We start from the raw sequence: 24,794 nt of genomic DNA, 5'->3' as shown, positions 1-24,794 counted from the left end.
GAGTTTACTGAGGAGCAGTTATCGTTTTCTCTGATGGTGAGAAACAATGGTAGGCAGAGGAATGGAATCTCGTATGACCACGGAGCACATCGTATACAGTATCCCGGCGTCCAACATCGCGCATATAAATGAACCCATCGCAATCGAGTCAACTTTCCTTCAATCAGTACAGTAAGAGAGACCTCAGAAAATACAACTCAAGATCAAAATGTCCCCAAGCGCCCCCTTCAACCCTCCTTCGCCTACACTTGCAGGCAAACCCTTCGTGCCCAGCTGGACTCCTCCCCCCGTCACCAAGGAGAAGCACAACTTCGCCGAGCTGAAATCCATTGACCTGTCCCTGCTTGACTCGGAAGACCCCGCTGTTGTCAACGATCTGATTCAGCAGGTGAAAGTGGCCATCCGTGACGATGGCTTCTTGTTCCTCGAGAACTACGGCGTCTCTTTGGAGCAGGTAAGGCATTACCCGGGGACAGCCCAGCCCTTAATCGAAACGACGCTGACAAGATGATAATTTCCGCAGCTCCACCGCCAATTCGGCCTAGCACAATATCTCTACAACAATATCAGCGAAGAGGACAAGCAACGCCTGCTCTTCCACCCCGAGACCGGCGTCTGGTCCGGCTACAAGCACCCTTACGGCTTCAAAGTAGGTCCCCACCACCCCGACTCTTCTCCACCAGGAGAAGAGAGAGAAAGGTCGAAAACCTCAAAGCTGACCACCATGCACAGCGCCACCGCGGCCCCGCCGACGGCATCGAGCAATTCAACTGGTACACGCCCGAATGGGCCTCGCCCTCGACCCGCGTCCCGCAATGCCTGCAGCCCTTCATGGACGAGATCGAAGCCTTCTGCACCTACCTCACACAATCCGTCAACCGCCGCCTCCTCACCCTCTTCTCGCGCGTCCTCGAGCTCCCGGACGACTACCTCTGGGAGAAGGTGCAGTCGCACGGCAGCCCCACGGGCGAAGGGTACTTCCGGCACGCGCTGTTCCGGCCCGTGCAGAAGGAGACCCGCGACGCCTCCAAGGGGATCAAGATGCACGGCCACACGGACTTCGGACTGACCACCCTCCTCTTCAGCGTGCCCATCTCGTGTCTGCAGATCTGGGGCCGCGACGAGCAGTGGTACTACGTGCCGTACCGGCCGGGTGCCCTGGTGGTGAACATCGGGGATACCTTGGAGATCGTCTCGGGCGGGCACTTCAAGGCGACGCGGCATCGCGTGTTCACTCCGCCCGCGGATCAGCTGGAGGAGGAGCGGTTGTCGTTGGTGCTGTTTAATAGTTCGGTGGGGGATTTGAGGATGGGGCCTGCTTTGGGTGAGTTCTTTTTCATTCGGTCTGGACAAGGGGGGGTAAAGTGAGGATGAAGCTAATGGTTTGTGCAGAATCACCTCTGATTCAGAGAGAGGGCTGCATCGAAGAGCAAGGCGTCTATAAAGAATTCCGAAACCTCACGGCGCAGGGGAAACTGGTCCCTACAAATCGCGAGTGGCGCGAAATTCAGATCGCCACGTGTACGGATCCCACGGACTCGGTGCGGAACTCGGTGGGCGCGGATCAGGTGTTGATCGAGGGGAAGATTATGCATCAGCGCGAGTATATGGGGGTCAAGGTGGTTTTGCCGGTGTGAAAGGTGGGACAAAAGGGTGTTGTTGGGTAGGAAGTGGGAGAGGGGGATTGTTACGGTGGAATAAATGGCTTGTTGTGGCTCTTTCTTGTACGCTTCCAGAATGTTACTTGCGTCTTAGATTTATGAAAAATGTTTCAAATAAAATCTGTCCGTACCAACGAAGCTGGGGTATCTCACCATGTCGCCTTGGTCCCGAAGGTAGTAGCATGTCAGAGTACTGTTTCTTTATGGTGCGGAAGTGTCTTTCCATGACAAGCTAGTTCACAACTTACCCACATTTACAATGATGGGAGACCCATATGCCAAAGTTTTGGACTACTTTACCTAGGTATAAAGCGAGTTGACAAAAGTCGGATATTCGGAACAGAGCTGTTTGTTTAAAAACTACCCAAGTTCCAGCAGATTTCGAATTATTATGCCGGGATATAATTCAGCTGGACATGGGGGCAATCTTCCATAGACTCTAACCCTAACTCACAGCCTTGACTCGATAAACACAGGCATTAGAATGAATAACTCTCTGATACATTATTCATATCAACTTCGATGATCATCAACACAACCACCAACCTCAATCTTCGCAAACAAAGAATCACTTCAACCCCCCCGCCAGCAACAAACTCTGCCCCGTCATATACCCCGTCGTCACCAACAACATGACCACATTAGCCACCTCCTCCGGCTTTCCCAGCCTCCCCACCGGGATCCCCTCGACCACCTCGCGGGGGATCGCCTCCGCGCTCGCCACCATCCCCGTCTCCCCGATCATCGCCGGCGCCACATCATTCACGCTGATATTGTACTCCGCCAACCGGGTCGCCAGGTTCATCATCATCCCCGTCAGACCACCTTTTGAAGCGGCGTAATCTACCCCCTCTTCATCAGCATTCACTCAAACACAACAATATAGTACGCAGACTCAGCATTCTAGATAGAGGCGAAAGACATACGACACCCATTAATCCCCCCACCTCTTGCCGCAATCGACGACATGAACACGATCCGTCCCCACCGCTGAGCCTTCATATGCTCGACCACCCCCTTGACTAGCACAAAAGACGCCCGCAGGTTGACGGTCAACATGCGGTCGAACTCGTCCAGCGGGATGTCCCACACGTTGGGGATGCGGTGGCCGTACCCGGCGTTCGAAATCAGGATGTCCGGGCGCTGGCTGTGACGCTCCTCAATCTCCGTGAAGAGGTGGTCGAGCTGCTCGGGACTGCTCACGTCGACTTGGTGGGTGGAGATGCACAGGGGAGTTGCAGTTGAGGTGGAATGGAGGTCGGCGACGAGCTGGTCGATGGCGGCTCGGTTGGTGGAGAAGGTCAGGGCGAGGTGGACCCCATTCTGGGCGAGACGACGGGCGCAGGCGCTTCCGATACTTTTTTGGGGTAAGATGGTTGGGTTTGGGATTGGATTGGGGGTTTGTGTTTGCGTTTGGGGGCTTACCCTCCTGATGCGCCGGTGATGAGGGCGAGTTTGCCTGTGATTTCGTTGAGGGACATTTTACTATGGGGGTGAGAATAAGTTATGGTGAAGAAATTTTGAAGGTGCGGAGATCTTCTGAGAGATGGAATGGGATTATATCATCGACCTGGTGTATGCTTTACCTGTGAAGGTTTTGATTGTTGTGTCTTGCTGCTGTATTCAATGCCAAGAAACCACCGGCAGATAGCAAGAGCTCCTCCCATGGAGCTCCTCCCGCTGTCTCCAGCTGCCAATGGTGGTTTTACAACCCACTCAATTGGACTATCCTATCTTCTTAGCTCGTAGTCAATACAATACTCTCTGTCAGCGAAGTTACATGACTTTCTGGATCTCGAGATGATTGTCGGCAGGGATAAATGCCCTATTAGAGCACACGTTCGCATCCTTAAAGAAAACAACATACACGATCGAGTCCCACTAAATTTCAGTAATGTTTTACGACCCTTATATACACTAGAATATAGTTGTTCCAGACACCAATCCTCCCTTAGATTACTGGCCTAAACGGCTAGTCTTCCAAGCAACCCCTTAATCCACAACCACCACATCATCTCCGGTAACCGAACAGTTGAACGGCAAATCCAGCGTCGGCCGCGTGTTCCCGGTCACCAACGACGTACTGTAATTATACGTCGGGCTCAGCATCATAATTTGGCCCACGGTCGTGCCATACTCATCCGCCAGGTCCTTGTACACGCCGTATTCCAGCGTAAACGGCTTGATGCTGCACTGGCTGGGCTCGCACAGGGGCACCTTGATGAACTGCCCGACCTCCAGCAGGGCATCGGCCGACGAGGTCGCGGCGATGGAGGTGGAAGTGTTGCCCATCAATGCGGCGGTGGAGATGTTCAGCCGCCGCGCGATGATGTCGTAGGTGTCGCCGTGGACGGTGTAGTAGAGGCGCGGCCCGCCGTTGATGCACAGCGCCGTGCGCGTGATGTTGGGGATCAGGCAGGATTCGTTGTCCGGTGGGGAGGAGGCGCAGCTCAGGGGTGGGATGACGATAGTTTGGCCGATGTTGGGCGGGATGAGGGGGTCGGCCATGAGGTTGTGGCGCGCGATGTCGCAGAGGCTGCGGTTGGTGCGCGCGGCGATCTCGGGGATCGTGATGTTGGTGGTCACCGGGTAGAGGGTGTAGGGGTTGGTGCTGTTGGCGCAGTTAGGGCTAGGGGTGGCGGTTGTCGTTGCACCCAGGGAGAGGAGGGTGGTGAGGAGGGTCACGGAGGTGGATGGGAGAGAACGCATTGTGTTTTACTTGATTTGGGGTTATGTGAAGAAGGGATTGTGGCTTGTAGAGACAAGAGAAGAGGAGGCTTGAGACGAGCTGCTGCTGCTGATAGAGGATCAACAGGAACAGAAGGGCCAATTTATACCCCGGCACCAACCTACTCAAGTACATGTTTTCTCCCCTGTTCATGGAGACGCAGAGCTGACGAATCCTCCTCCCTAATTTCGACGATCGACAGGAACGGTCTGCAACCCAGGCCTCAAGAGCTTGATACCCCTCACCCTTAGCGCACGTGGCTTTGTCAACTCTCTACCTTGATAGGGCTACTGGAACAAGGTAGACGGGCAGAATTGTGCGGCCAGTCCACTTCATTCGAGTGATCTGCATATCCAGCCTGGTTCATCTCGGCCTTAACTTGCGGGGAAGGCCCCCGTCTAAACCCTTTGGAGCTATTACCTCCGAGCTTGAGTTTCTGCAAGCCGCAACAGGGACGGAGGGTGGATCTGAGCTCCATACCATGAATTGAGGGCTAGCTTCCTCGTTGCGGTGCTCCGGCGGTACTCATAATGCGCATTCGTAACCCCCGAGATGCAAGTGACGGTGATTGGCTCTTTGTGCGCCTGTGCGCGGTGAATGAACGCTCAGACTGCTACGTAGGTAGCTGGGCACATGAGCTTTTTTCAATAACCAGCGGAGAAACTAGCTTCAACCTGGGAGGAGAGTTGATTTCCACAGCAAAGAAAGGGACAGACAAACGAAACACTCCCCCAATTGGAGGCGATGCTTGGCAACTGGAAGACCCCTGCCCCTCCGAATTGCGGAGCCCCGAAGCCAGAGATAACGGAAGATCCATCTTCCGCGACTCCGCTGTCGGAGGAACAGAATGGCTCCAACCCCGCTTGTTGCTGCTGCTGCTGCATGCATCATGCATTTTCGAACCATAAACCAATCAGCCATACCTAGGTATCCAGCCAATTGCAGTTCCGATCTAATATCCACGACGCTGGCAATCTATAACCCCTTCTATTGGCCAACCCACCTCATCATTGTCTCGACATAAGTGCTACAGCCAAACACAGAGCAAACATGGCCACACAGCCCACCACCGTGCTCCCCATCGACCTCATGGAGATGCAACTTTCGACCATCGACCTCCTCACAGCGATGTACGCCTCGCCCGAGGAGCTCGAGATCCCCCCAGCCTCAGCAGAATGCCTCGAGAAGCTGCGCGCCTGGTGCGAGGACCCCAACCCCACCAACGCACCACCACCCTCCGGCATCCCATCCAGCATCTCACTCTACGTCTCGCTGCCCATAGCAGACAGCGACAAGCGCTTCCAAGTCAACCTGACGATCCCGCTGCACTGCGCCGCCCAGGCCGACCCAAAAGTGGACCACCAACCCCCACCGCCAACCTACTCGCTGCGCCCAGACTGGCTGTCCAAAGCCGAGGTCGCCAAGCTGGCGGCATCCATGCCCGCAGACGCAGACGTATTCGAGGCACTGACCTACATCCAAGAAGCGGCCGTGCGGCTCCTAGCCGAGGCCGGAGCCCAGCAAGACGCCTCCTGCTCGACCAAGTCCGAGTCCATCGCGGCCACAGCCCGCGGCCCGCTAGTGCGCGTCTGGTTCTACTTCCCGTCGCTGTCGACGCGCGCGAAGCGCGACGACCTCGTGAACCATGCGCCCGAGTACGCGCTGACGGGGTTCGTGCTGGCCGGCAAACCGGGGGTGTTGTGTCTCGAGGGCGCGTCGGTTGATATTGATGCGTACATGAAGTTCATCAAGACGCACTCGTGGGGCGATATCCCCAGCCACCAGAAGAAGGTCAGCGAGCGGTTCCGCGAGACCGGCGAGGCGGTGCGGCGCGTGTTTGCGGGCATGGAGGAGATCACGGACTCGTTGGGGGAGCGCAGTGGGCAGCGGGCGAATCGAGGGGATATGCAGGCGCTCGAGCAGTGGCTTCATGCTAGGGGCCTGGGGGATGCGTTTGAGAAGGTCATTTTCTGAGTGGGTGGCGGTGGTGTGTGCTGGTACGTACTGTTGAGGTGCGAGCAAAGGCTTGGTCTACGCTCGGTCGGCCTCGGGCTTTGTTTTGAATCGGGGCAGAGAAAGGCTGGGTACCAGCCATTTATCACGGTCGCAGGTTGCGGGCTTCTAGCCTGAGCTGCCGTGACGTCACTTTCGGCCTCTTTTGAGGTCGTTTGTCACCACAGGGTCATATGCATTCTTTGCATGGGTAAGGAACATCGGGAGTGGGGTAAGCCGTGGTATACTGTCCGTGCTGCAGGGAAAATGCGACCCTGGCGATCCCAGCTCTAGGCAATGGTTGGTGAATCCGACCGCAGCTCCACGCCCTTTATGCCCTGCGCTTGAGCAGATATCAATATAAAGGGCCTCTGTTGTGAGCGACGGCATTGGACCTGGATGATAACGCGCATTTGTGGCTTAATTCTCCTTAAGTCTGTCATTAAGGGTTAGACCATTAGAGCATATCACAACCATACAACAGGTGGTGACTCGAACGAATATCATATAGACACGATGAAACAGACAGACACAAATCCACTCGTGCATATTGGTATGCTTGTGAAGAAGAATATCTCCGCTCCTGAATGTTATAAACAATCCAAACTCGCTTGTCAGAAAGAAAAACCGCAACGCCCTGATCATAAACCCAATCTAGTACGCTGGTTGAGACACAGAGCGGAAACGCTTTAAATCAGGTACACAATGCGTGGCGATCATCAAAAGACAAAAACGGCCGATGGTCTAGCGGCAGAGGAACTCTCCAGTAGAAAGGTCAGCACTACTGTCGTTGAGACCCAATTTTCAAACCCCCATGCTTGGCAGATAGGGACCCTGTCCAGCCCACCCGAACAGGCTGAGTTCGTCGATCATGTGCTGCACGATCATGTTACTCTCCATGCCCATCATCATATCCGTCTCGAACCCCGTGGGCAGGCCGCCAGGGATCGGAGGCGACTGCCATTGCTCTGGGGCGTGGTACTGTTGCGAGAGCGGCATCATCGGTCCAGGGGGGCAGTGCATCGGGGGCGGCAGCGCCATGAGGCTGGGTGGTTCGGACGTGGCGACGGCCGGAGTGGGCAGCATGGGCCGCGGGGTCTCGTTGCTGGTCTTCTCCAGCCAGCTGAGGAGCTTGGCGATGGCCTTCTTGCAGCCCGCCCACAGATCATCGCCGAGCGAGAACCCTTCGATCTTGTGGACCGTGGCGAGCACCACCTCGTGCACGCTACGCGTGCCAAGATCCGTCGGCAGCTGGCTGTAGATGCCAAAGGACAAGCCCAGCTTGCACAGCAGGACGATGGCGTACCAGCAGGTCGTGTAGGACGAGATCGGCAGGTGGACTGCCACGGGGGATGGGGTCGCGAGGAAGGTGGCCGCCACGCGGTGGGCGGACGTGGCGAGCGCCTGCAGCTGGTTGATGTCGCGTAGGTAGAACGCGTCCTTCTGCCGGCGTAGGAAGTGCCCGAACATGAGGGTGGGAAAGGCGTCGAGCTCCATGCGCAAGGCCCCTGGGTTGGTTAGAATACGTAGATCCTCACTCGGGTGCACGAAAGATGCTCACAATTGTCCTGTAGATTATGACGTGATTTCAGTTCATCGACCTCTTTCTGGTTTCTCGCCACCGCCTCGAGAATCTGTTCCCAGGTCGCGTCTCGGCATTGGTCAGTGCAGTAGTTCAACTCATCGCCGAGCAGCGTATGAGACTTGCGCATCAGTGGCTGTGTTTCTATGAGCGCTCTCAGCAGCGCGTCGCTGGGATATTCGGGATTCTCTGTGAGGTTCTTCACGCAGGTATCGATGCACATGGTATGTCGCATGTTCATATGTCGGCGGAACATCGAAGATCTAATACGGGGTCAGCTTCGGCTGGTAGCAGGGGTATTGGTCTCATGCGCCACTCACTTGTGGGTCAGATAGTAGCAGCCCAGAAGAGCTCGTTGAGCCGCCGGCGTCTTGTGTAACTGCTCCTTCCGAGGTTCACTTATCTGTCCCGACTGCAGTTGCATCTTGACCGTCTCATCCTGATCCAGACCGAGGTCATAAACAAGCATCGGCAGCACTTGGAGGAGCAGGTACTGATGCGCATGCATGCTCTTCCAGTGGTAATGGTACCACGCCGAATGCACCAGTAGCCCCTGCAGCAGGTCCATGCTTCGCTCGCTGTTGACGAAGACCCGATTCGCGACCGTCTGTCTGATCATGCCTTCCAGCTTTAGCTGTAAAGAGTTATTGTGCTCCAAAGAAGCCCAGACGATACATGTCAGCAGGAACGGGTACTGATCGCGCAGTGAGGTAATGTCCATGTCCGGCGGTATGATGACAAAAGGGAAGTGGTGCATCTTCTGGGTCCGGAATTTGGCCAGGAGCTCGTCGGCCTCCTCGAGGGTGAGCAGGTGACCGAAAAGTGGGTCGCCTTCGCTCTCACTGCGGGCAAGTCGCGACGGTGAATCCTTCTGGTACGTATCGGGCAAGTCGTTTGTGTTAGTTACACTGGCAGTTCGCGACGGGGTCTGGCAGTTGGCCGCTTGCTATAAGAGTCTCCATCAGTACCTTCCCGCACGATCAGATGGACCCAAAAAGCATACCTTGCTGGCAAGTTGGGTGACTAGATTATCGATCTGTTCCTGCAAGGCATCGATGCGTGTTTTCCTGAAACAAATCAGTCAGTGAGGTGACAGTTCATGATGAGACGGGGGTGCGTAAGGCAGATAGTACCTGGGCCGACTACTCGCGCGTAAGCTATCGGGGAGACTGCATGACTGGCCCAGTCTAGTGCAGCGGACGCAAGTGCCAGTGCCTTCGACAGGCTGACATCGCACTTTGAGTCGAACACAGCGGACGCAAGCATGGCGTCTCGGGGGTTGTCTTCGATTCATGTTTGATTATCCAGAGCGGAGTAGGATGCGGGAGGGTGAAGAATGATAAGCAGGGATGGTGAAGATTGGATTCTTCAGGCTGGAAAAGCGGGCCCGGGAGTGAACCGTGCAGTCTGAAGTGTCCCTGCAGCTGCTGTGGGGGGTAGTATGCAAATAGCCGTTAGAGTAATAGAAAAACAGAAAGAGAGAGAGAGAGAGAGAGAGACTATTAGTGGAGATTAGTTGGATTAGTGCGTGAGTGAGTGAATGAGTAAGTGAGTGAGTGCACGTTGGATGATGGAGTCGTATTCGAAGCTGACCGTCCATCCCCGACTAGTTCAGTCACATGGTTTGCAGTGCTATTCCTCTTTGAATCATCCTGCAGAAACTCCGCCTCCCGCCGCTTTTGCCCTCTTCAGCCGACATCGTCATAGATCCTTCCCCGTACTACGGGAGTAGGGAGATTTCGAGGTCTCAGGGTCTGTAGGGCTGGCAGAATCGCAATCTCTGATTGGCTGCATACTTCAAGGGCATCCATTGTCTTCAAGGTAATCTTCAGGAAAGGATAGTGAGTTGGGGAAAGTACTATCTATCTATATAGTTAGTTAAATAGTGCGGTAGTGCCCCTGTTGAATCGGAGTCGGAGAGTCGGAGACGGAGCGCCCGAGGTCGGCCGCCAGTCAGTCAGTCAGCCTCGGAGCGGGGTAAGAGTCGTGCCATGGTTTGGTTAATGGTTCCCACGCTCACTCACCACGTTTTTGACTCCCCCATCCACGTCCGAGACCGGGCCTAGACTTGGCACTACAGCATGGCAGAACCACTCCATGCATTGCACTAGACACTAAAACCACTCTTTCTGCAGACAGCGTGATTTGCTCCCTCTGAGAGACGCCAAGTCATCACGGTCGCATCTTGACAACTTTCCTCTTTGGTGAACTTCAGGCATGGGAGAATTAAAGTACACATGTAGCATGCAATGGTCACTGACCGCCTGGAGAAGGCGAAGATGGGGTAAAATGGACAATCAGAAAGCGGGAGTGTGTCAAATGTAGACGGAACACAAAGTCTCAATCCGAACGGATATCGATGACCCGGCAAAGCCAAAAAAAAGAAATCTCCCCGACTGGGAGTCGAACCCAGGTCTCCCGCGCTTGTTCCTTTTCAGGATTGACAAGCGGAAATCATGACCGTTAGACCATCGAGGAATTGCTATGTCAGATTTTTTAGTTTTTGGGACATGTTTCTTTAATAAAGGAGAAATCTCGTTGCCAGCCTTGCTTCAGGCCATGAAATTCTTGAGACTTAATTGTTTTTGTTGTCTGTCTCCCAGGAGATCGAAGTTTTCTATCTTCAGTAGCTGAGTAACTGACATTGTTTTCACAAGGATGCGTTGAGTTGAGCTAGCTCGTGCCAGCCCCCGCTCCCGTATGAATATATATCCATGTCCATATTGCTTGCCATGAGCATCACTGGGTCTCGGAATCAAAACAATTGCACGTAAAATCTTACAACGGAACGAGAGGTTGGAATAAGCAAGAGACTATCTCATTGGAAGAGACTTCACCCTCATAGAGACTGACGTCGCCTCTGCTGACATGCACGGAGGACAGTCAAGATGCCGACATGAGAATCGGCCACCCGACAGCAGACCGATCGCCACCAGGCCCTCAAGCACATTGATAAGAACCACAATCTCACGCTGAATGATGCCGCCAAAACTCGTAAGCTCAAACCAAAGCCCACAGTTGTATCAGAAGAGCCACGGAAAAGCGACCTGCAACTCCGACCGCACAGCGCACTCCATACCCTCACCCCCTCGGCGCAACGTCCCCAAGCAACATGGCAAGACAATACCTCGACCTCCCCATTGCACCCCCAGACATCGCATTTGGCCTCATGGCCACCTACGATGCCGACCCGCACCCGAACAAAGTCTCCCTGATTGCCGGAGCCTACCGCGACGAGATTGGTTCTCCATGGGTTCTCCCCAGTGTCGAGCAGGTGAGCGCATACCTCCCCAGAACACCTCCAAAGAATACAAGCCTACATCTACATATCTACACCGCAATGCACAGTCCCTTCAACTACACGACTTACCAACTTTCCACTTTACCCCAACACAGGCAAAATCCCTTCTCTCCCACACCCCTCCCAACCACGAATATCTCCCCATCGCCGGCTCGCCCACCTTCCTCGACCTCGCCCAAACCCTCATCTTCGGCCCGCACCTCACAGCCACCATGCACGACCAAATCGCCTCCATCCAGACCGTCTCTGGCACGGGGGCCAACCACCTAGCCGCGAGCTTCCTGGCCGCGCACCTCCGGCCGCAGCACGTCTTCATCCCCGCCCCGACCTGGGTGAACCACAAGTCCATCTGGGCCGAGACCTCGGTGCCGCAGATCGACTACCCGTACTACTCGCCGACCACCCGCGGGGTCGATCTGGAGGGGATGTGTGCCGTGCTGGACGAGCACGCCGCGCCCCACGACGTGATCATCCTGCAGGCCTGCGCGCATAATCCGACGGGCGTGGACCTGACCCGCGCCCAGTGGGAGACCTTGCTGGAGGTCGTGCGCCGCAAGCGTCTGTTTGTGGTCTTCGATAGTGCGTACCAGGGGTTCGCGACGGGGGATGTCGATGGAGATGCGTGGGCGGTGCGGTATTTCGCCGAGCAGCTGCTTGGCACGGGCCATGAGGAGCATCCCGGTCTCTGTGTAGCGCAGTCGTTCTCGAAGAACTTCGGGCTGTATGGTGAGCGGGTCGGGGCGTTGCATTTGGTGGTACCCAGGGGAATGGGGGTGCAAGGGGCGCGGTCGCAGCTGGTGGGCATGGCGCGGGCGGAGTACTCGAATCCCCCGCGCTTTGGGGCGACGATTGTTGAGACAGTGCTTGGGGACTCGGAGTTGCGGGCGCAGTGGGAGCAGGATTTGCGGACGATGAGTGCTCGCATTGCGAGGATGAGGGGTGCGTTGCGGAGGAGGTTGGTGCTGAATGGGACCCCCGGGGACTGGTCCTTTGTTGAGAAGCAAATTGGGATGTTTAGTTATACGGGCCTGGAGAGGAAGCAGGTGGCTCGTTTGCAGGAAGAGTATCATATCTATCTCTTGCCGTCGGGAAGAGTCAGCATATGTGGTTTGACTGAGGGGAATGTGGACTATGTGGCAGATGCGATCCGCGATGTCGTGCTGGGGAGGAGGGAGGCTTCTGCATAGATGATAGAGGATTGGAGAATCAACAGGCCAATTTGCTAGAGCATTTAGTGGCTCCAAATAGTAGACTTCTTCATGCTCGCGAACAACTCTCCTGAAAGTATTTGTTACTCATTAACATCTGTCTGTCTCCTTGTGCTCGTAACTCGGTATGGGAATGTGAATCAAAAGCTCAGTGTCCTACTACGCCTTCTTCAGATCGATAGAGAGCTGCTTATTTGTTGTCATGACTTGCTGTCGAGACCATGAAGTGAGAGGTCGACGCTAACAGATCATTCCAAGCTCCCGTGTCTGGGTCATTAGCCCTAACTATGTTCCTAGCCCCATACCAGGTCAGGTCTCACATACAATGACGGGAGCGCGATGCGCAAGCTTGATAGCTGCATGTTAGCTCAATAACAGACCGGGACCAGTGGGAGCTCTATACTGCCAGGGACTGGAGACTCCAGAAAATCAGCAATTTGAAGTAGCGACCAATTGTTCACACAAGGTATGCTTTCCTGCAGGAACAGTCATATCACCTGACTACAAATATACTATATGTGGTCTGACGAAGTGATGATAAATCTCTGATTCAGCAGCAAGATATACTGGTCGGGGAACGGAGTCATGTTCAATTTGACAAACCCCCAAACCAACAAGCGGTGTATAATGAGCATACGCAAGCCTGCGTTGGCTCGTATATTAATTCTGATGGCCAAATGCGGGAGTTTGCCTTCAAAGAGCAAGAGCACTCAGTCGATACGAGGACCGCGTAAACAAGCTCCCCTTTCTCTGATTGTTCGATCCACGTGTAGACCAAGACATGACGTGCTTTAATCTAGTGGATGGAGATGGTGAGACATGTGCAGGAATGATTCGGCTTTCGTAGACGGAAGTTCCATCCAGAGAAGGTCGAGAGAAGAAGCTTAATCTGTCTGCCTTTCTTGGTGGGCTGCAGACTGGAACCGGTATCTTTCCGCAATCTCCCGGATATTGATGAGGTTGTTGGGATTTTTGAGTGGTGGCGGTGGATAAGAGATGGGGCTGTTGAAATTAAGCATACGCGAAGAAGGCGAGAGTGGACTTGTGGTGCTCAGGGATCTGGCATGATCGGTACGCGCGGAATTGATCACATCAACTAATCAGGAGGAGTCATTCGGCTTTAGGTGAAATCATTATCGCGATGCGGTGTTGAGTGATTGTCGCTCCTGTTCGGAGGTGCAAAGCCCTACTTCGAGGCGAACTGGTAGTTATACGTTCGACACATATCTTCCGAGCCATGACTATGAATAACGTGAGTGATGCAAGTAACGACGATAATAATGCGATGATGATATTAATGCATTGCATCCATACACATGTAGAGAAAATATGCGACCATACTTAAATTGGGATGATCGGCCAGGGGGAGGAGAATCTCCATAGCAAAGAACCAACCACCGATTCACAGTGGAGAGCGGGTGGCCCCAGTGTCTGCCGCTAATCTCAACCAGGAACTGGAAAAATGGGGATTTTCACCTCCCGTCTAAGAACTTTACCGGATAAGGCTTAGAGAGGTTGAGAGAAATTTTAACCTTAAGGAGGATCATCATCTGTATCTTTCATCATCTGCTGTGGATGGTTGGTTGATTCCTCGTGGTTGAAGGGTCGCTCGACGGAAACCTCAGGCAAGCAGCAAGCCCTAAGTCGAAGTCCATTACACAGAGAATCCCCTTCCTCGGCCTTCCTCGGACAGTCTCCATCTCACCCAGATCTCAAGACTAAGTCTAGTCTCGCAGAGGCCTGGACGGGCCACGTCATGCAGCCTCCTCCCACGGAAAAGCTGGGGTGCCCGCCAGCAGTCCGCGGTTAGATAGCGCTCGCGCTATGAAACCCGCACGGCAGCCGCCATCAATGCGAAACGGGATCAGAATCAGACATTAAGCACCGGCGGCTCCACTACTGCTCTTGGCCGTATCTCCGAGCCGTCGCACACGGTGACTGGCCGTTGTCGGTGGGTGTGTTTCAGGGCTTCCTGCCTTTACGCGGCCGATCGCAATCCAGCGCCCACCGATCGACAGTGGCATTACCGGCTTCTGGACCCATAACCTTGGACTCGATGCTAAGGTGCTCAGCAGACGGAGCACTCTAAATTGTTTATTCCTCTCTTGAGTATTGAGTCTTCTCGCTCGGACCCACCCACAGAACGATTCTCCCAGTATCAGCTTCCCCACTCGTCGTGGATCTCATCTTGCTCCTCCGCTTCACCCGTTGACTCCGTGAGGCTTGCCAAGCGTGCCTGAGACAGACTCATCATGGTCTCATGAGGAGAGGTCAAGGACAAGGGGATGAATTGGGCCACCATCAGAAGCTATATAAGTATCCAGCCGTCAGCACAAGTCACATCCTTTCCGTTCTGGCTCACAACTCACACACTCTCTGTCGTTCTTTCCTCTCTATTCCTTGCTTTCTTTTGTTCGATTCAGTCATTCTTTTTTACACACCAGACCCAACTTCCAGGATGAAGTACGCTGCTGTTCTCACCGCTGTTGCGGCTCTCGCCCAGCGGGCTGTTGCTGTCGGCGTTTCGGGCTCCCCCGTCGGCTTCGCCGCCTCCGCTACCGGCGGTGGTTCTGCCACTCCCGTCTACCCGTCCACCACCGATGAGCTGGTCTCGTATCTCGGTGATGATGAGGAGCGTGTCATCGTTCTCAGCAAGACTTTTGACTTCACCGGCACTGAGGGAACCACTACTACCACGGGATGTGCTCCTTGGGGAACTGCAAGTGGTTGCCAGGTGGCCATTAACCAGGATGACTGGTGCACCAACTACGAGCCTGATGCTCCCTCCGTCTCCGTGACCTACGACAACGCCGGTGTCCTCGGTATCACCGTCGGCTCCAACAAGTCCCTGATTGGCGAGGGCACCTCTGGTGTCATCAAGGGCAAGGGTCTCCGCTTGGTCAGCGGTGTCTCCAACATCATCATCCAGAACATTGCTATCACGGACATTAACGCCGAGTACGTCTGGGGTGGTGATGCCATTACCCTCGACGAAGCAGACCTTGTCTGGATTGATCACGTTACCGTAAGTTCCTCTTGAGACCAAATTCTCCGCAAAATTCTCTCATCTAACCTTGTTGTGGTAGACTGCTCGCATTGGTCGTCAGCACTACGTTCTCGGCACCTCCGCCGACGAACGCGTCTCCATCACCAACAACTTCATCAACGGTGAAACCGACTACTCCGCAACCTGTGACGGATATACCTACTGGAATGCCTATTTTGATGGCTCCAGCGACAAGGTCACTTTCGCCGGCAACTACTTGTACAAGACCAGCGGCCGTGCCCCCAAGGTCCAGGACAACACTTATCTTCACATTTATAACAACTACTGGAAGGACAACTCCGGCCACGCCTTCGAGATTGGCTCCGGCGGCTACGTCCTCGCCGAGGGTAACTACTTCGAGGATGTGGACACCGTCCTCGAGACCGACACCTTCGAGGGTGCCCTCTTCTCCTCCGACAGCGCTTCCTCCACCTGCTCCTCCTACATCGGCCGCTCTTGCGTCGCCAACACCAACGGTGGTGACCTCACTGGCACCTCCACCACTGCGCTCGAAGCGTTCGATGGCGATTCTCTTCCTACTCCCAGTGCTGCCAGCACCGACCCTGCTACCAGCGCCGGTCAGGGCAACCTGTAAACGGTTGCAACCGTTCCCATGGACTTTTGGAGGGATTCGTGTTCCTGTGGATCGAATCCGATGGTATCTGCTGTTACGAAGCAGAAATGTGTTGAGTTAGCTTCTATCTTAGCCTAATCGATAATATAATTCTGAGATGGAAACATTGTTTTGACAGTAGTGATTTTGTCGGCTTCCCTGAGGTCTCCGATAGCCGGGGCTGCTCACCGCCCGCCACGCATGTTGATAGTTCCTCTCAGATAGCCTTATATAGTTCGATTCCACCATCATTCACACCCTTAATACAGAGAGCCCTCGGTATTCATGATAATTTTAGGTCCAGTTCTCATCAAGAAGATCTTGTATCCATCACGCTCCTGAGCGTCGTCCTCTACAAACCGTTTCAAAGCCGTATATTGCCTTTTGGGCGGCGGTGAGCCCACACAGGCTTCTCGCTGTCGCTCACTACCACAATATTCATATGCGGAGAATCCAGCTAGTTCTGACCATCAAGAACCACCAAGAAACCAAGAAGTTATTCCATATTGCCCGTCTCTGAGTGTCTCAAAAGTCTTACAGTAAGTGAGCAGTCTGAGTGGTGGAGCTGGATCTACTTACAATCCAACGACACCTATATATGTTTGTAGTTGGCGCTGTATTATCTCTATAGTCTGATGTTACATTTATTGATCATCTTGCAACTCTCATTACAACCTGGATTTTATACAGTTAAGGTGTTTAATAAGAGGTAAAGACCTCTGATTGTAAGGGCTGGAAGCCCTACAAATTCCCTTTAGGAAAGAATCATGTGCGCGCATCAATAGAATCAATAGGTCCGCAGTTGTATAATTGATCCAGGGCCTAAGACTGTGGGTAATATTGGCCGAACAGCTATTGTTTTAAATGAATCCTCTTGTTCCTTACACTTGTAAATACAGATGGGTTGTTTAAGGCTTTATATACGTTGAGCCGTTCTCTCACTGTGTTGCCCAGTTCTTACTGCTGTGACTCTTACTGTGTTTTAAAGCCTTTTTTTAATGTAAGGTTAAGGTTTTTGTAATAGGTAAATAGCCAGGTGGGTATACAAGTTCCCTAGACTTTAAAATAGCCCAGCAGTCCTTCTACTGCATCGCTGAGCTCCTACCGCCGTGGTTGTTACCGTTTACATAGCCAAGGCGAAGAACAAGGTGATTAGCTGGGGTGTAGGTGGATTTCCTAGGCTTAATATAAGTTAGGCTTTCCGCGATGTATGTTACCACTTCTCACCACTATCATTCTCTATACTTTCTCCTCTGTGGCAATTCTATAGACGTACTTTGGCTTGATCTTTGGGGCGCGGGGCAAGCTGGGGGGTGTGTTGGCGGTCCGCTCGGCTGTCGCTCACAGCCCACCTCGGTGGCCTTCGCTACTTCCTTTCAGATAGCCTCATGTAGTGAGAATCCGCCATATATCCGCGTCCTTGGAAATGTAGTCATTGAGTGTAGAATCTACCGGCATGTGGTCATGTGGTCACCTCCGCATAGGTTACAACACTAGTGCAGCATCCAGTCTTGGCAAGGAGGCAGTGCAGGCCAACAAATGGCCTCAGCCACATTCCTGCTTCAACGTGGAATTTTGTTCTTATTTCACATACAATCTCGTATCATAATGCCTGACTGCTATTGCATGATTACTTCACTTGCTGTCTTCATTAACGCAATGTTCACTCAAATCAATCGCTAACTAAGCTCACCCCCAATATTGAATCATGTCTCATCAGATAACGAAGGATAACGCCAGCATTTCTCATGTCCCTCAACCCGAAATCCTTACGCGTGTATCCATCGTCCTATCCGCAGCTAGCACCTGACATACCCGGACAAGATCCTGCATGGACGCCAGAGTAAGCGGATGGGATTTGCCAAGGACTTTCTCGCGGCCGCGCGCCGCCCGCTCCGCCAAGGCCTCGGCCTCCTTCCACCGGCCCTGCGACTGATAGATCACCCCTAAATTGGCCACGGTCGTCAGGCAATGGGGATGACTATCTCCCAACACCTTCTGCATGCCCCGCAACGCCTGCGCCGTCAGTGCCTCCGCCTCCCGCGTGCGCCCCTGACTCTGGAAGGTCAACCCCAACTCCGCCATGGCCGTCAGACAGAGCGGATGCAGATCACCCAGCTGCTGCTTCATGGCGGCGACGGCCCGCGCCCCGAGGGCGGCAGCCTCATCTAGCCGTCCCTGCAGCCGCCAGGTGGTCGCTAAGTTGACCATGGCCATGAAAGTCTGCGGATGATCGCCGCCCAGCCCATCCTGGCTCCTCTCCACCACCTGCGCCTCGAGCTGCTCCGCCTCCTCAAACCGGCCCAGATCCCGATAGATGGCCGCCAGGTTCGCCATCGACGTGAGACACAGCGGATGCCGCTCCCCTAAGATCGTGACCCTCGCGTTCAGGACCTCGGATTCCAGCTTCTCGGCGTCTTCCAACCGGCCTTGCTCCCGGAAGGTGACCGACAGGTTGGACTTGTAAGTCAGGGTGGACCCGTGGCGGGCGCCGAGCACGCGCGCGCTGCGCTCAATGACGCTCTGCTCGAGGCGGGCGGCGTCGTCGTACCGGCCCATGTACGTGTACGTGGTCGCGAGGTTGCTCATGGAGGTCATCGTGGACGGGTGATCGGGTCCCAGGGTTTTCGTCTTCAACTCGAGGAGTTGCTTCTCCAGCGCCTCGGCCTGTCGCAGGTGGCCCTTGTTGCGATACGCCGACGCCAGGTTGGACATGGACGCCATGGTCTGCGAACCGTCCATGCCCAGCACCGTCTGGCGGGCCTCGACCACGCGCCGTCCCAGCTCGATGGCCTCGCCCCATCGGCCCTGTCCGCAGTAGGCAGAGACGAGATTATGCATGGCGGTGAGGGTGGCCGGGTTGTCCGCGCCCAAGAGCGCCTTTCGGGTGTCTACGACCACATTGCCCACGTCTACGGCCGCGCTCCACTGCCCTTGCTCCAGGAAGGTGAGGACCAGGGCTCCGAAGCGCACGAGTGCCGCACTCGGGTCATCCGGATCCTGCTGCAGCGCTTGGTCCACCACCGCCTCCACCTGGTTTGCGGTCTCTATTTGTTTGTGGGTGCAGTATCGTTTTGCGAGGTTTCGGAAGGTGTTTGCTATCGACGTTGAGGAAATGTCTTCCATCTATTTGGGGGTCTCGAGGAGTGGTTCGGCGGATGGTGGGGGTGGGAGGACGATTCGGGCAGGAGAAGCCGACCGTCGCGCGAGGGGAATCGACCGGGCGGAAACGGGGTATCCGGGAGGAAAGGATAAGGACGTCAAGGTGATGGGATTAAACTGGGTCTAAGCTTCTCGAGGAGCATGGATCGGGTATGGCTTGAGCGGGTCGGGGCCGGTGGGCGATGCACAGCGAGAGGCAAACCTTGGAGGAGGGATGAAGAGAGAAAGAGGCTGATGGTTGTGATGATGATGATGCAGCCAGTGGGACAAGAATGACTTCCCCCCTTGGTTTGATTAGAAGTGGGAGAACTGGAGAAAGACCGACACCGATCATCTCTTGCCAAGACGCTAGGCAGTAGGGCTGTGGACAACTCTCGTCGTTTTGATTGATTGAGCACCGTTGCTTTATCGGACCTCCGGTCTTGAGTTGCATCCTGCTTGCCTTCACCCACCCTACTTCTCACCGTCTCCGGTGCCATAGTAGCAGAGGTCGCTGATTATGCAAGAATGCCCATGCGTTCGATGTATGAATTGCAACATGGGAGAATTCATAGGAGAATACACGGAAGACGTCTTGCAGAGCCTGCCAAGTCAAGGCCTTAACAAACAGCCGGATATCCGGAGGAGGGCAGGCAGTGACGGCAGTTCGCCTTACCGACGGTTAATTCAGCCCTGGACAAAAATAGTATCCCCGCCCGAATTACCGTTCCGTGACAGTCCGTATTGTCACCAGGGTTTTGGTTCGAGCTTAGGGTAACTTATGTAAACCAGCTTCGATCGGACATTAATTGACTAAAGATACCACTTCTTCTCTTCTTCTTCCTGGACCTGCTTCGAATCCATCGGCTGCCGCTGCAGCAAACGCCATGGCCTCTTCAGTTGGCGATCAGCCCTCCTTCGGAGACGAATTCGACCCATTGCTTAAGAATCACTCCCAGTCGCCCTCGAAATCCGATCCCGACCGCCCCCTTACTCACAACCCCCAAGCACTTCGTCGCCAACTGCCAACGGCCGTCCGATCCGGGGCCTACCTACCGATATGTTTCCTCCCACTGGCCCTCGTGGCCGGATACCTTCAGTGGAACCCGGTGCTCATCTTCATCTATAACCTTTTCGCCATCATCGCCCTGTCAGCTATCATCTCCGACTTCTCCCAACAGCTGGCAACCAATACGAGCGACCTGACAGGCGCACTGATCAACACTGTGCCCCGCAAAGCAGTCGGGCTGAGCGTGAGCCCACCTGTACTGCTGTATGCATCATCGAGAAACAAGCTAACCCACCACTTCAGCTAGGAGCCTGGGCCGTCGCCAGCCGGGAGATCTATGTGGCGCAAAGCCTGTCCATCGGGGTCATCCTGTCCGAGATCCTGCTGGTAAGCACCGTCTCCCTCAACCACCGACAACGCACTCCTTCGTCTCCATCCTAACCATACGCACCGAACCAGATCCTAGGATGCAGCATAATCGCCGCCTCCTACCGCACCGACATCCTCCACTTCAACCAACCCACCACCAACACCCTCTCCTCCCTCATGCTCGCAACCTCCACGGTCCTCGTGCTCCCCTCCGTGCTGGCCACAAGCTTCCCCTACGAACTCGGCGACCGCACCGTGGCCTTCTCGCGGGGCGTCTCCGCGGTGTTGCTGTGCGTGTACGCGGGATACCTGTATTTCCAGATCGGAACGCACCGGCATCTCTTCCCACAGCAACCGCGTACGGAGAATCTGAATGAGGCGGATGGGGAAGCCGATACCGCCCACGAACTCCCTCGCACCGCACCGGGCAAAGCGAAAGCCCTTTTGATACTCACACTCGCGACCCTGGCTACAATCATCTGCTCCAAGTTCCTCACCGACACCCTGGTCATAACTGCGGCACGACTCCACCTCAGCAAGACCCTGGTGGCCGCTACGCTTGTCCCGCTCGCGACTACGGGCGCTGCCGGCATGTCGATGATTCGCGGCTGTGTGGCGAGCCAGGATGTCGATGGCGCGGTGTGTGCGGTCGTGCAGAGCGTGGTACATGTGGGGTTGTTCGGGATGCCGGCGCTGGTGCTATGGGGGTGGGCGCTGGCCAAACCGATGAGTTTGGTGTTTGATGTGTTTGAGGTGGTGGTGCTGTTCTTTTCGGTGTTGCTGGTGAACGGGGTGCTGCGCGGGGGGAGGTATAGTGTTGTGCATGGGGTGGCGTTGATTGCTATGTGAGTTTCCTTTCTACATTTGTGATTGATTGAGCGGTGGACGTGGTTGTAGCTGACTTGTGACTTCTGTCTAGGTATGCAATCCTTACGCTGGCGTTTTGTGTTCGCTAGCGGCTAGGTTTCCTGGGTACGAGCCTGAGTTGGGAAAGCGATTTTCGATGTGGTTTACCTTTTCTAGATATAAATAGTATTGATATACACTGCATGATGACTATATCACCAAACCAGCAAATGTGAGTACGAATGTACTGCTTGCTGTAAGGGCGAGAGTGCAGGATGAGATTTTACTTCGGAACATCTGCTGAACCGAGCCCGCACATATGACGTGACCGTCCTCCAACCTCATCCTTTCCCTCACGCAAGTAAAATACCACTTAAGAGGCATTTTGGCATGTTTACCCTCGACAAGAAACCTTGGAAGAGGACGACCGACGGGCTTCCCCCCTCCCTCAGCCTTACAGGGCTGGGTGGCAGCTTGTCATTGGTGCTTTCCCGGCCGGCCGCGTAGGCACCGATATTTCTGGTCCAATGGGCGCGGGACGTGCGGTCTTAGGGCTCCACTTTGCTCGTCTGATACAGGTTTGTTTGGATGCTTCGGTCGGGTTGTATCGGGATTACAAGAAGGGTATGGAACGGTATTGAGGGTGTTGTTTTGATTAGCACGTGTTCCGTGCAGGCCGGGCCCCTCTTAAGGCTGAGTGCGTAGGCTTACTTGGTGTGTAGGAGAAGAGCGCTGGCAGGATATCAAGGAATTTTCTGTGTTACTGAGGATAATCTTATCGTTTTTAGGTGATTTATAGGATAATGACTCAATCCTGTGGTTAGCGAGGCACCCCTGAAAAGGGTATATTTTGTTTTTATATTTTATCACAGCATGAAACCTTTGAGAGAAAGGGAAGACGGAGCGGAAGAAATCATAATTGAAGCACCAGATCCACATCATAGACCTGGCTAGATTAAATAAATTGCTAAACAAGAAAAGCCTATGCGATCAAGAAACCAGTTCTTGGTTCTACAATCAAGGTCAAAACCCCCGATCAACAGGGGCAGCTCACGGTCTCCACTTCTCCAACCACCGGCGCCGCCGCCTATAATTCTGGACAGGCTCCCCCTCCGCTGGGGGCATCCTCTCCTGCAACCGCCGCCACAAAGCCGCGAAGATAGTCAACGAGACATACGTATCCTCCCTGCGCGTAAGGAACTGCAAGAACACACACGGGACATTCCGCTGCTGGCACGGCGGGCACGCGGCCATCGCCGCGGCCATCTTGTCCAGCTCGTCGTCCCAGTGCGCCTCGATCTCGTGCGCGACGTTGCGGACCGCCAGGAACACCAGCGCCGCCGCGTAGACGTGCGGCTTCAGCATGTGCACCGGGTGGTGCGTGGTGGCCAGGTCGGCGGGCCCGCGACCCGGTCCGCCCCGGTGCGAGGTGGCGCGCGGCGTGGGCAGGAGCGAGTCGCAGGTGCACATGAACAGGGAATCCTCGTCGTCGCCGCCGCGTTCCTGCAGGCGCGGGATCCACCACAGGAGTCGGGATTTGCGGTACAGGTGCAGGTGGTGTTTGTCGTTGACGATGAAGTGCGCGTCTGGGATGAGGGTGCCCTTTGGTCGCGGGTGTGGGTGCCAGGGGCAGGGGGGTGAGGTACTGGTGCTGGTGGCGTCGTTAGGGTCTGGCGCTTGACAGCAGAAGTCCAGTCCCTGAGGTAGGGTGTACAGGGCTTCTACGGCGACGGCGAAGAACTCGTCTTCGATTACATAGTCCGCACTGGTGATTGTTAGCTGCAGGCCTAGGTAGCTGAAGACGGAGTCGCCCCAGATGACGTGGGGGATGTGCAAATCGTCCAGGATGTAGGATGTCTTGGCTTCGGTGGATGCCAGCCAGGCGTGGGTGTAGGGCTTACTGCGGCGCGGCGCGGTCGAGTCCATGGTGCTTGGTTGTGTGTTTGGTGGTTGACCTGATGTGTTGGGTTGAGCAATGTTTGCCGGCGGTTGCGGTCAGCCTGCTGGTGATTCTGTTCTATCTTTTGGAAAGTAATCATCATGATTCTTATAGGTGTCGTGGCTTTGTGCATGGGGACATGGTGGATTGAAATTGTCATTCAGTTCAATCAGACTAGATGGAGATTCTTTCAATTCTTGGTGGACTGAGTGAGCTCTTCATTTGGTTCAAAAGGACGATGGGTTGTTTGACGGCAATTCTCGTGAAAGCGAGTCGTCCTTGTCTCTGTCTGTTAATGTCACACAGAGAATCTGCCTTCTTCCATGCATCACAACTGACTTCGAAAGGAGTCCTTGTGAGGAGCCAGACTGGTGACTAGCTCATTAGAGGGTAAGTAAAGAAATGCCTGGACAAAATGTTTCAGGATAACTTCAGGTGCCACTATTATACCATGTCTAATCAACGGATCTATCCGCGACATTAAATTTAGTCTGTCGCCCCCTATACCTTTACGGCAGTTCTCCACATGATTATGCTTTGCAGCACAGTCGAAGTCAATGCTCCCAAGGGTAGCGCATCGCACCCAATCTCCCAGATGCCTAACGATAGGACCGGATCCACTCACACTCTCGCAATCGGATGATCTGCAGCTGCCATTCCACTCCGCAAACCCAATTCTCCTCTTGGTTCGGAAAAAAAGTACACAATAACCTCTCCAAGTATGTATACCATTGGACAACCGCACGGTTGACATGACCGATGGATCGCCGATACATCTCCGCCACGAGGCTTGGCGTGGCTCTATCTCGGGATTTGATCGGGCTGCCGATTTTTCCCCCTCGTCCCCCCCTCGCTCCCCTCGCGGCTTTTGTCCTGACCCAAGCGGATGGCACAACGCACACTCAAATCCCCCCCATCAAAACCCACGTTGTCGGTTCTCCCCCTCATTGGCGCCCCACTTCCGGTTTTCTTCATGCTGAATAAAGCAGACCGAGCCTCCACGGTCCAAGCCCGCCATGGAAAATTTTTCTCTCTTCCCCTCACAGGATTGTATCTCCCCCTCACGGGCAACAATTGAGTCAGGCAATTTTCAGTGTAGAATTGGGGTAGAAATGCTGGTGGTCCAGAATATATACGGCCTCAATGTCTCAACGACAGGGATGGGTCGAGACCTGTTTTGAGTGGTATACTGTGTATGCAAGCGTGCTGTCGGTGTAGGAGAAATCAAATGCCAGTGATCTGCATTGTGACTTGGGTCTAGCAGGGATAATCATTCTACCAATCAGGTTCATGCATTCTGAGCGATTTGATCTGCATTTTGTTTTGTGGAGAGTTGCAGGTCACGTGCAGTGACCGCAC

The 24,794-nt window shown here is 54.5% G+C and overlaps 10 protein-coding genes and 1 non-coding gene across 11 annotated transcripts; 5 read left to right on the top strand and 6 right to left on the bottom strand.

Moving 5' to 3' along the window:
• Window positions 1-208: 208 nt before the first annotated feature.
• Window positions 209-1,637, top strand: ASPACDRAFT_35655 (uncharacterized protein; the record flags this gene model as incomplete). The annotated part of the gene is made up of 4 exons (XM_020200142.1): window positions 209-454; window positions 524-649; window positions 733-1,324; window positions 1,366-1,637. 4 exons carry the CDS (start codon window positions 209-211, stop codon window positions 1,635-1,637), a joined length of 1,236 nt encoding a protein of 411 aa, XP_020051972.1.
• Window positions 1,638-2,229: 592 nt separating this feature from the next.
• On the bottom strand, window positions 2,230-3,142 carry ASPACDRAFT_35852 (SDR family NAD(P)-dependent oxidoreductase; the record flags this gene model as incomplete). The annotated part of the gene is made up of 3 exons (XM_020200159.1): window positions 2,230-2,504; window positions 2,588-3,018; window positions 3,087-3,142. 3 exons carry the CDS (start codon window positions 3,140-3,142, stop codon window positions 2,230-2,232), a joined length of 762 nt encoding a protein of 253 aa, XP_020051971.1.
• A 511-nt stretch (window positions 3,143-3,653) lies between these two features.
• ASPACDRAFT_47520 (uncharacterized protein) lies at window positions 3,654-4,370 on the bottom strand (the record flags this gene model as incomplete). The annotated part of the gene is made up of 1 exon (XM_020201978.1): window positions 3,654-4,370. The coding sequence occupies one exon, from the start codon at window positions 4,368-4,370 to the stop codon at window positions 3,654-3,656; it is 717 nt and encodes a 238-aa protein (XP_020051970.1).
• A 1,069-nt stretch (window positions 4,371-5,439) lies between these two features.
• On the top strand, window positions 5,440-6,363 carry ASPACDRAFT_35838 (DUF1115 domain protein; the record flags this gene model as incomplete). The annotated part of the gene is made up of 1 exon (XM_020200158.1): window positions 5,440-6,363. One exon carries the CDS (start codon window positions 5,440-5,442, stop codon window positions 6,361-6,363), a length of 924 nt encoding a protein of 307 aa, XP_020051969.1.
• Window positions 6,364-7,185: 822 nt separating this feature from the next.
• On the bottom strand, window positions 7,186-9,229 carry ASPACDRAFT_47518 (uncharacterized protein; the record flags this gene model as incomplete). Its single annotated transcript, XM_020201977.1, has 5 exons — window positions 7,186-7,889; window positions 7,943-8,226; window positions 8,284-8,909; window positions 8,967-9,030; window positions 9,165-9,229. The coding sequence occupies 5 exons, from the start codon at window positions 9,227-9,229 to the stop codon at window positions 7,186-7,188; spliced, it is 1,743 nt and encodes a 580-aa protein (XP_020051968.1).
• Window positions 9,230-10,351: 1,122 nt separating this feature from the next.
• On the bottom strand, window positions 10,352-10,441 carry ASPACDRAFT_t291. Its single transcript has one exon. It is a non-coding gene; the product is annotated as a tRNA-Asp (tRNA).
• Window positions 10,442-11,075: 634 nt separating this feature from the next.
• On the top strand, window positions 11,076-12,451 carry ASPACDRAFT_35738 (uncharacterized protein; the record flags this gene model as incomplete). Its single annotated transcript, XM_020200150.1, has 2 exons — window positions 11,076-11,237; window positions 11,360-12,451. 2 exons carry the CDS (start codon window positions 11,076-11,078, stop codon window positions 12,449-12,451), a joined length of 1,254 nt encoding a protein of 417 aa, XP_020051967.1.
• Window positions 12,452-14,930: 2,479 nt separating this feature from the next.
• ASPACDRAFT_35786 (polysaccharide lyase family 1 protein) lies at window positions 14,931-16,113 on the top strand (the record flags this gene model as incomplete). The annotated part of the gene is made up of 2 exons (XM_020200155.1): window positions 14,931-15,497; window positions 15,559-16,113. 2 exons carry the CDS (start codon window positions 14,931-14,933, stop codon window positions 16,111-16,113), a joined length of 1,122 nt encoding a protein of 373 aa, XP_020051966.1.
• A 1,773-nt stretch (window positions 16,114-17,886) lies between these two features.
• On the bottom strand, window positions 17,887-19,257 carry ASPACDRAFT_35760 (uncharacterized protein; the record flags this gene model as incomplete). Its single annotated transcript, XM_020200151.1, has 1 exon — window positions 17,887-19,257. The coding sequence occupies one exon, from the start codon at window positions 19,255-19,257 to the stop codon at window positions 17,887-17,889; it is 1,371 nt and encodes a 456-aa protein (XP_020051965.1).
• A 902-nt stretch (window positions 19,258-20,159) lies between these two features.
• Window positions 20,160-21,606, top strand: ASPACDRAFT_47514 (uncharacterized protein; the record flags this gene model as incomplete). The annotated part of the gene is made up of 4 exons (XM_020201976.1): window positions 20,160-20,525; window positions 20,585-20,668; window positions 20,741-21,495; window positions 21,570-21,606. 4 exons carry the CDS (start codon window positions 20,160-20,162, stop codon window positions 21,604-21,606), a joined length of 1,242 nt encoding a protein of 413 aa, XP_020051964.1.
• A 496-nt stretch (window positions 21,607-22,102) lies between these two features.
• ASPACDRAFT_126410 (uncharacterized protein) lies at window positions 22,103-23,715 on the bottom strand. The gene has a single exon (XM_020196927.1). It carries the CDS (start codon window positions 23,420-23,422, stop codon window positions 22,547-22,549), a length of 876 nt encoding a protein of 291 aa, XP_020051963.1. The 5' UTR covers window positions 23,423-23,715; the 3' UTR covers window positions 22,103-22,546.
• Window positions 23,716-24,794: the final 1,079 nt, after the last annotated feature.

The sequence above is a fragment of the Aspergillus aculeatus genome (assembly GCF_001890905.1).
Source record: "Aspergillus aculeatus ATCC 16872 unplaced genomic scaffold ASPACscaffold_19, whole genome shotgun sequence".
Classification (NCBI taxonomy): domain Eukaryota; kingdom Fungi; phylum Ascomycota; class Eurotiomycetes; order Eurotiales; family Aspergillaceae; genus Aspergillus; species Aspergillus aculeatus.
This window is presented reverse-complemented; position numbering and strand designations above follow the sequence as displayed.

What these genes read in the sequence shown, in the direction of transcription:
- ASPACDRAFT_126410 (XM_020196927.1), bottom strand. Translation starts at nt 23,422, where the DNA reads ATGGACTCGACCGCGCCGCGCCGCAGTAAGCCCTACACCCACGCCTGG.